This window comes from Carcharodon carcharias, chromosome 13, assembly GCF_017639515.1.
Source record: "Carcharodon carcharias isolate sCarCar2 chromosome 13, sCarCar2.pri, whole genome shotgun sequence".
Taxonomy (NCBI): domain Eukaryota; kingdom Metazoa; phylum Chordata; class Chondrichthyes; order Lamniformes; family Lamnidae; genus Carcharodon; species Carcharodon carcharias.
The window spans coordinates 91,027,686-91,037,583 of NC_054479.1; the positions used below are offsets into that span (position 1 = coordinate 91,027,686).

The 9,898-nt window shown below is 40.1% G+C and overlaps 1 protein-coding gene across 4 annotated transcripts; it reads right to left on the reverse strand.

Annotated features, from left to right (window-relative positions):
- Positions 1–5,381: 5,381 nt before the first annotated feature.
- kiss2 (kisspeptin 2) lies at positions 5,382–9,041 on the reverse strand. 4 transcript variants are annotated; one of them, XM_041203204.1, is made up of 3 exons: positions 8,975–9,041; positions 7,368–7,470; positions 5,382–6,197 (listed from the first exon to the last, which is right to left on the reverse strand). In XM_041203204.1, exons 2-3 carry the CDS (start codon positions 7,459–7,461, stop codon positions 5,905–5,907), a joined length of 387 nt encoding a protein of 128 aa, XP_041059138.1. In that variant the 5' UTR covers positions 7,462–7,470; positions 8,975–9,041; the 3' UTR covers positions 5,382–5,904. The 4 variants fall into 4 exon arrangements, with proteins under 4 accessions (XP_041059138.1, XP_041059136.1, XP_041059139.1 ...); XM_041203202.1 differs by lacking the exon at positions 8,975–9,041 and adding an exon at positions 8,775–8,888; XM_041203205.1 differs by lacking the exon at positions 8,975–9,041 and adding an exon at positions 8,512–8,714.
- Positions 9,042–9,898: the final 857 nt, after the last annotated feature.

Here is a 9,898-nt window from a genome sequence, read left to right on the forward strand (position 1 = left end):
AGCGTCCACCACATGCACTCTCGACAGTGATCAAGAGCAGGAACATAGGCTGGTTTTCCTTTTCATTCCTTCCCAATCCAGGGGCTTTGTGTCCAAAAAATAACGTACCTATAACTGCACAAATAATGGTGTCTTAATAGAAAGAAAGAAAATCTTATATTTATATAGTGCCTTTCGTGACTTCAGGACATCTCAAAGTGCTTTACTGCCAATGTAGTACTTTTGACAAATAGTCTCTGTTGTAATATACAAAACATTACACACTACAATTACAATTCATGTACAGCAAGCTCCTACAATGTGATTATGACCAGATAATCTGTTCTTTAGTGATGTTGATTGAGGGATAACTATTGACTAGGACCAGAAATACCTCCCCAGCTCTTCTTCGAAATAGTACCATAAGATCTTTGAGATCCATGTGAGAGAATAGACATGGTATCAGCTTAACATTGGAAAGAGCACCTCTGATAGTGCAGTGCTCTCTCAGTATTGCACTGGAGTGTCAGTCTTGATTATTGTGTGTGCAGGTGTCTGGAGTGGGACTTGAATCCACACTTCTGATACAGAGGAAAGGTGCTACATTGGGCACTGAGTCACATAGGAGGAAATTTTCTAGGTTATTTTCTTCTAATTGGCATGGGCTTTTCAATGTTTTTTTTAACTCTCCCTGAAGATTTCAAGGCTTTCAGGTCAGTTGTGTACATATTGTGATACACAAGACTCTGTAAGCAGGTCAAACCACTCTGATACCAATCCAGTCCTAATATTTTCTCAGTGATATTGAAGTACCAATTCCAATTCTTACCACAGGATATAAAATTACTCAGAAATGTCATCCTAAATTTATCCAAATGTATTTTTGGATAAGTTTTGTTCTTACTGATCTGGATGACTGAATGAACAAGAAGAATTAACCCCAAAATGTTAATTATCACACTTTTCATTTTCTGTTGAGCACTGAGTAATGAACATTTCCAGATCTGTTATCTCATGATTGGATGGACAGCAAGATCCCACTATTCTGTCTTGGTCATGTGCCTCCATAGAGTATCCCCCATGACATCTGCAATTTCAACAGAAACTAGACAATACAATAATGGCAAAAGGAGTAAGTACTGAGAGTCACAGGCAAAGAAATGGTGAGACTAAAGCAGAGAAAGAGCAAAAGAAAATGATTAGAAACAATAAACCACAGGGAATGAAAGGGAAGCTGTAACATTAGGACAGATGTATACAATCTCACACAAGGGGTAGATACTGTGTAATATTAATCACAGCTAGCATGGTCTCCTGGATTCTTTCCAATAACCAAAGAAGGACAGAGAGGAATTTTCCAGTTTTTCTCCCCTAGTTGGTATGCATTTTTATTTGTTTTCTTCACCTCTCCCAGGAGATTACATGGTTTCAGGTGGGTGTGGAGTGTAAATGTCACAATTTTGTGAGAAAGGCTGGATGGATCAATAGGTCTTTTCCTGTTTGTTATTTTTCATGTTTGTAATTGTGGGATAAATTGCTTTTGTATAATTGAACACTTTTAACAATTGAACATCCAGTAAATTATATATTTTGCAGTGAAACTTTGAGACACTCTTCCTTGCTTCTCTGACAAGATTCTCATCATTAACTCACTTCCTCCACTGACCCCCACCATGCTGAAATCCTCTCATGATTATATTTGTGATTTTATCTGAGTTTAAGCTCCACGGTATACATAAATTCACTCACCCACTTAGCTGCAACTTTACTGTCCTCCTTTTCTTACTCAGCCTCCCCTACACAAAAACTCTTCTATCCAACCCCCACCATCATAGCCAAGCCCTCTGCCTTTGCTTTACACAAGGCCACTCCACTTTTGAGGACACAACCATTCTGTGAAGGAGGTCACCTGTTCTTCATTATCTACATCCCTTTGCTCAACTCCAATCCTCTACCTGCAACCTTGTTCAAAAATATTATCACCAATACCCTCACTAATTGGCCACTCTCCTTCCACTGATCACCACACCGACATCAGTACCTGCACTGATACATTTTGCATGCACTTTTGTTGCTTTTGTCCAGAAAAGTTCCTCAATCGCTTCTCACCTTCACTACTCATTGAATACAATGTTCATATTCACAGTTTCCATTCCGAGAGCTGTAGATTCTGATTATTCACTGTCAACTTTAATTACTTCTCTCTTACATCAGCTAAAGACTCCTGGTACTCCATTCAGGAGGCAAAGGACAATCTCAAACTCATCAACTACTTTCTTTTATCTCATCCATCCTCACCTCTGATACTCTGAAGGGAGCTAGTTGACTGTCTTATCTCCAAACTTGAGCTTATGTGCTCAGCTGCCTCTGTTGCCTCCAGAACATGCCTCTGCTAACATCTTCATCAAGCATTCCCTTCCCTCATGCATCACTTTCCCTTTTCCACTGCTGCCGTTATCCCACTTTCCAAAGTGATTAATCTCTCTTGCACCATTGCCACATCTTCAACCTTCCACAACATAACTCCAGACCTCTCTCTCCCACCATCCCTGATAGAGTTCCTGCTGTTGGATTTCTGTACCATAACATCCTGGTCATAGTAACTAATGCCACTGTATATGACTGTGACCACAGTCAGCCATGCTTTTCCATCCTGTTTGACCTCCTCACACCCTTCAACTCAATCAACACTTTCTGCAAACTTTCATACATCCATTACACATCATCAGCCAATGAAGTACTTTCAATGTGTAGACATTGTTGTAACACAGCAGCCAATTTGCACACAGTAAAGTCCCACAAACAATAATGGTATAATGACCAGAAAAGCTGCTTTAGTGGCATAGGTTGACAGGTAAATAGTTGCCAGGACACAGGGGAGTACTTCCCTGTTTTTCTTCAAGCAAAGAAGAATAGCAAACAAAAACAGAAAATGCTGGAAAATCTCAGCAAGTCTGACAGCATTTGTGGAGAGAGAAACAGCGTTAACGTTTTGAGTCCATATGACTCTTCTTCAGAATAAAGGATGAAAGAGACAAATGGAAATCTTGTCAGAGAGAAGAGCAGTACTTCTTCAAGGTAGGCATTCCTGGAAGAGAAGTGGCAGCTCTAAAGAAGAGTCACATGGACTTGAAACGTTAACTCTGTTTCTCTCTCCACAGATGCTGCCAGACCTCTTGAGATTGTCCAGCATTTTCTGCTTTTATTTCAGATTTCCAGCATCTACAATATTTTGCTTTTATTTTATAAAGAAGAATAGCAGACTGACTTGTGAACCATCTACTGATGCTAAAACGGAGCTCAGTTGTCATAATATCTTTACAATTTTGTTACTGATATCATTCCAACAAGATTAAAGATCATTACTTCATCTCATTCAGTTATAGTAATGTATGATAGAATGAGATGAGTTGCTATGGAGAGCAACATGAGTGCTATAATATGTTCCTGTGCAGTGCTGCTGATTTTACACAGATAGCTTTTTGTATATTTGTATGAAAGTAATGGAAGATGTAATGAATACAGTTGTCTTATTTTTAGAACAGATAACCAGGTGTAACCATTGTCTGAAAAACTATCTATTTTTGAACCAGGAGTTTGACTTAATCCTAGGTGAGTATATTGGCGTTTGCCAAGAAGCTTGTATTTTGCAAGGACTGTAGGCGTTCTTATCTCTTAGTTACTATTGTGAATTCGTTCAAAATCAAAATGTCACACAGGAATTAAAGGGAAATTGACATCCACTAAGCCTATTTGATGTGTAAGTTACTTACCTCTGAGAAAGAAACATTTATTAAGTATTTTTTGCATTCCTAGGGGGTTGTGTCCCAGTGAAGAATCTTGACATAGTTTTGATTTTCGATTAACGTACTTTGAGTGAATAGATTCAAATTATCCAGTGTTTGCTTTGTCTAATGATTGGAGTTTATTGTCATGAATTTATTTTGATCTCAATTCAGATTTTGTGATGACCATCTTTAGTTGTTGGAGAGATTATTCTGTTATGGATCAACACTTAGCAGATCAATGGTGAGGAATATCTTCCAGGTGATTGGTGTACAAAGTGCCTTTGACATTTAAATGCACTTGTGTCAGTGGCTGTAGAGATTCTCTGTATGTTGATTATGTTTGAATATGAGAGGATATAAAGTTCTTAGTATTGTCATGAAAAGCTGATTACTGCCATGAATTACTTACAGGCATCTTTAACTATTTATGGAAGACTTGTGTGTTTTTAAAGAAATACAAGCAAGGGCACGGAACAAAAGATGGCTGATAATGTAAGGTAAGCACTTTCTGGAAAATTCCTTTGTGGATTATACTGACAGACCTGCCTGGAGAGAACATGGAATGTCACACCTGTAAAGGTGTCATGGCCTTCTTCAAGCAAAGACACTTAAAAGGGAGGTAGGAAACATTTAAAAGACTGATCTTTAATCTCCTGTGGTTGTGGAGACAAAATACCGATTTGCACGTTTCAGCAGTCACCAAAAAATCCATCTCCTGTTTATTTATATCTCAGAATCTGTAAATAGTTTTGGTATGAATGCAAGATGACTATTTCCTCTCCTGGGATACATAGGAAAAAAATGACTAAAAAGCTAGCTGCAGAGCAATGCAGTGTGTGTTGGTGTGCTGTGTGTGAGACAAAAGAAGACGACCAACTAGGTGCTCCTGCAGCTGGAGGCAAAGTGTCTCTCTCTCTGCGTTGCTGGCGGCGAGGCTCAGCAGAAGCCACAATCAAAAAAGAGATAGGACAACTTCTTCAGCTACTCTACAGAACCAAGTGTCTCCAAACCAACTGCAAAACTGCCAAAGTCAGCTCAACTAGAATCACCCAATTTAACAGCCACAATGTGTTGCCATCTACACCTCACAGATAAGTCAAAGATTGATTCGTATATATTTTTAAACTTTTATTTGGGCTCTTAACTTCTCATTTCTGATCTGCATGTACGAGTGTTGCACTTTTATTATTTTTCTCGGGTTTTAGTCATAAACTTACTCTTTCTTTGACTCAAGAAAGCCTGGTTAAATTAGCTCCTTCTAAAAAAAATACATCTGGACTGGGGGAAAAGAATCCACTGGGGGAAAAGGGATTCCTTTTAAATAAACTTTGTTGGACCAACCGAGGGTGTTGAATAAAGGGGAGCCAGCTCATTCCTCCTCACCTGGAAGCAAAATTGGGGTCCCATTCGGGAAATTAACAATTTGGGGGACCTCACCCGGAAACTGGTCATAACAGTATTTTGCATGACATGAATTATCTGACAAGGTTTGCAAATGATAGCACACCATTGGGTGGAGGGAAATCAATGAGCCAAAGAACGAGCCAGTGAAGCAAAGAAAGCCTGTTACATTTCTTATTCCCTAAATTGCTCTGTTCTACTCCCAGTCATTAGTTTACGATTACACTTTATTTTTGGCCTGTAAATAATGCACATTAAGGAATACATATAGCAACAAGTTCTGGTAACATTTTATCCATACCGATACTATACTAGAATACAAAATGAATTTGACGTCTCATTGTTACAAAAGAACCTGTAGGGTAGGATAAGGTAGAAATCGGTCCAGGATGAGACCAATTGAGATCAATACTTCCGCAATTCCTGGTGAAATTAAATTTATTCAAAATGAACGGATATTATAATTGCAAATCGATCCAAGTCTGCTACTTTTATTGTGTGCAGAGAGAGCGTTTACTTGCTTTACATATTATACATGTCATACAAAAATGATGCAATTTTGCTGAATTTATCACGGGAACAGGACACGTAACAACGCAAAACTGTTGGTCTCCACGTGTGCTGTAGTTTTTACACCGCATCAAATCGAACCAAAAGTACATTGAACATTCAGCAAGCCTCTAATACAAAATCTAGCGTGGCACAATGCGCTCAGCAGTCGCTTTGGGACGTTGGTTCATGTTGGGATCTTATGTTTCCAAAGAAAAGGCAGCTTGTTCCCGTTTACAATCAGGGTCTTCCAGTTAACCGAGCCGGCGTCATCTCTCTTACCGAACCGAAGTCCGAAGGGATTGAAGTTAAATTTGCTCCTGGTGAAACGGAGTTTGCAGGAAATCTGGCTCTCTAGGTCGCTCTCCTGCATGAAGTAGCACATGCTGGACTGTTCAGATGAGTTCTGGGCATCTAAATTTCGAGCCAAAGCATGGGAATTCCTCGGAAATTGTGCCTCACGGGCCGGGAACATTGAATCTGAAGCCAGGAGTTAAAATGTATCAGTACAGGGAAATACCAATGAATAGGTCAGGTCATTACATAGAGGATTTGCATCCAGGACCTTAGCATAAAATTAGTCTGGAGTGCAAATAAACTATGTGATCCCAAGGTTGCTAGGTGACAGGTAAATGACAAACTACATCCCTTCACAGTAATATTTAGATAGCTTTGTATTAACATAAGTAATGGCATGTTAAAAAAAATTCAAACGGAGCTGTAAGGAATTAAATCAGTTTATTCAGATTACGAAGGGACCTCTCTCGAATCAGTTTTTCACCCAACGACGTATTTCAAAATTCGAAATCGAAGTAGAATTAACAAACAAATACTTATCTATATACTCCAGGGATGATAGAGTTCCCTGTATTTTGCTTCTAAAACAAAAATAAATAAATAAATAAATCGACCAACCAATCAACTTTGGCTTCACATGTATTAACAGGAATCTGACGAGACCATTCAGCCTGTTCTGTCATTCAATCGGATTATGGCTATTCTTTACCTGAACTCCATTTATCCGCCTTTGCTCTGTATCACTCAATCGCTTCACCCAACATAAGTCTACGGAATGAAGGTTTCAATTGACCCAGCGTTCACAGACTTTTGGGAGCAGGGGTCTCCAGAATTGCACTACCCTTTATATGAAAATGCCCTTGACTGGATTTGGGGGATAGTTTACCTGTATTTCCTCCATCCACTCATTTTATCATTAACGTAATTAATTAACTGGGAACCTTTTGTCACTGGAGGTAGGTGTTGCAGTAACCGTTAAGCACTGTTCCAATGCCAACGTTACTGTTAGGGTATGCAAAAAGAATAGCAGACACTCTCAGCACTGTAACAATGTTAAATGAAGCGGCAACCCCGCTGTACTCTAGTCTTAGCGAAGGACTTGCTGCCCTAGCCCAGTCGCCAGACCATTTTTTTGGACCTTAACCGTAATTTCATACAGCCATTGCAGATCTGAGGTTGCATTTTGCAGCTACATTCTTCGGCACAGGTGAATGTTTAACACTCAGATTACCTTGGCGGCACTGAAATCATGGCGCGAAATGACCGAATGCACTCCTGTCCACATTCACCCTTACCCGAGAGGCGGCTGTATAAAATGCCTATCTTGATGTGTGAACAGATTGTAGCACTTACCCACAGATACGAATTTCTCACTGGAGACCGGTTTCGCCAAGTATACATTCTGGCAATGTGCTATAACAGCCACGAAAAGCAGCAGTCTGGTCATGGCACGTATCTGCAGAGAGAGAGAGAAGGCACAAAGCTAGCTTACTGATCTTCACTGTGAACCAGACAACCGAGTTCCTGACTCGCTACAGTTTTTGGATCAACGTGCCGGTATTGGATCACCCACACATAAGGATTAGTCTCTCCCAAGTCTCAATTATTTCAACTAACTGATTACGCACTTGCGAGTTAATTGTGGTCCACAAACAATTACAATTCTGATTTGAGATGAAGATCATTCGTGCTTGGAAATGATTAGCAGCCTGCCCAAATTAACCATTACAAAATGAACCTACGGTTCAGTTGATCTACATTTTAACATCGATTATTGGGAAGGAAGGATCAATGCGAGATTCTGGGCAAAATCGAAAATTGTCTCGACAAACCTAAGTCCCCAAAGACTTAGACCTCCTCCAGATGTGCGAGCGCAATCCCCTGACTGGGGAGTTGAACAGGTACTTCTAACACTCAGGAGCACTCCGACATTGTCCAGCCCAGTGATCTAGCACAGCTGCAGAGACAAGACTGCTGTTTGTTCTCTTTGTTCTCCAACTCACTTATGCTCCTCTCCCACCTTCTGATATGCGTCTATTTAAATTTTGGGAGCGATTTTTTTTTCAAGAAGCCGCATGCAATGCGGACGCGAGTTTTTAAATTCGAAAGTTCCTTAAGAACAGTTGAAAGTTACTTTTTTGTGCTCTGCTGGAGCCTTGAGTTTGGGGGATATATTATCGAATGACACTTATTGAATGACAGATAACATATTGTCACCGAAGCAAGATTCTACATTGTTCTAGCTGCTTTTATCATACAAATAAAACAGTGAAACAAACCGAGGACACTACAAATCAATTTGCGAACGAGGTCGTTTGCTTGTTCTCAACATCTTCCCCTTTACACGGATCACAATTCAAAGATCTATTTCCAACAAGGTTAATTTATCATCACAGAATGGTGCAGCACAGAAGGCCAATCGGCCCATCGCGCCAATGCCGGCTCTTTGAAAGAGCTTCCCCAACCAATCCCACACCCCTGCTATTTCCCCACAGACCTGGAAACATTTCCTTTCCAAGCATATATCCAATTTCCTTCCGGAAATTACTTTTGAATCTGCTTCCACTAGCCCTTCGGGCAGTGCATTCCCAACCACATTTTAAACTACCCAGAAGTTGTCGATCCAAAATGGTATTGTGCCAATGAGTTAACCCGTTCAGAAATTGTTAACAGTAATTCTGGTCAAGCTGCTGCCGCTATAGTTTGACCAGTTTATACTTAAGGTTCCTGAATTCTGCTCCTGACAATTGAACGGCTCACCCCTGCTGTGCTGTCCTGCTTGGCGCCTCTCTGGTCTGTGGTTTATTAATTGACGAACCTTGTTTTTAACACTGCCGCGAGATTCATTCTCGTGAACTTCATAAAAATCATCCTCTGTATGACTCATCTATGAGGAAAAAATCCACTGATAGATAACAAGTCAGAAATGCTGGCACTCGGTATTATGTAATAGATGTTACCTCCCACAGAACCTTTGTTCCAACTCAGTACACTCTTGTTCGGAGCGTCATCGGTTTTGAAGACTGTGTTTAAGATACAGCTTTAAACACCGTCCAATGCTTGCGCATGGCAATCTCCAAGAGAAAGAAACTGTTTCGATCGTACCAAACTGCAGACCTCAAAAGTACGTTCCGCCGATAATAAAGTTCACAAAAATATTTGCAACAACTTTTTAGTCACATTTCAAGATACATGTTTCGGTTGATTTTGCATATAAATCTATATAATAAATAAATGCATGTTATACACTTTTAATAGGCGCTCGCAGTCAAAACAATTCTCCTATTAACGGTTGTCGCAATGTTTGGGTGTGAGATTTTCAAAGTCTAGTCAGCTGGAAGCAATGCTAAGTGAACGGCTCCTCCCTTACGTTGAATTGTTGCTAATAGTTTCGTGGCACCTGGAACAAACCTCGTGTGACAGGTTGTACTTTTACTACATTGTAGCTTTTGGTATTTGTTGCTCTTAGGAAGTCAACACAGACAGACATCTGTCACAATAAAAACTGCACTGTCACAGAGCAGCACTGTCTTAACATACAACAGACAGCTCAAGTCTCATGCTTTGTTGAGTCGGCACTACTGATGGCAAAGTTAAAATGATCGCAAAACAGGAATTTACAAAGCTGAAAAGTTCAACTCTGTAGCTACAAACAGTTATTTTGTTGATAATCTGTTGTAGCTGAAAGTAAACCTTAACACAGTAATCTCTCCTTAGATTGCAAGTTCAATGCCAATTTTAATTCTTGCTGAGTGCCTCCACTCTAAATTTTTGAGCCTAGCAAGCAGTACGTGTTACAAAATCCTGGAACTCCCTCCCCAACACCACATGGACTGCAGCGCTTCAACAAGGCAGCTCACCACCACCTTCTCAAGGACAATTAG

What these genes read in the sequence shown, in the direction of transcription:
- kiss2 (XM_041203204.1), bottom strand. Translation starts at nt 7,461, where the DNA reads ATGACCAGACTGCTGCTTTTCGTGGCTGTTATAGCACATTGCCAGAAT. An exon ending in TGAGAAATTCGTATCTGTGG is followed by an intron (nt 6,198 to 7,367) that starts GTAAGTGCTACA and finishes TCCTGGCTTCAG; the next exon opens with ATTCAATGTTCCCGGCCCGT.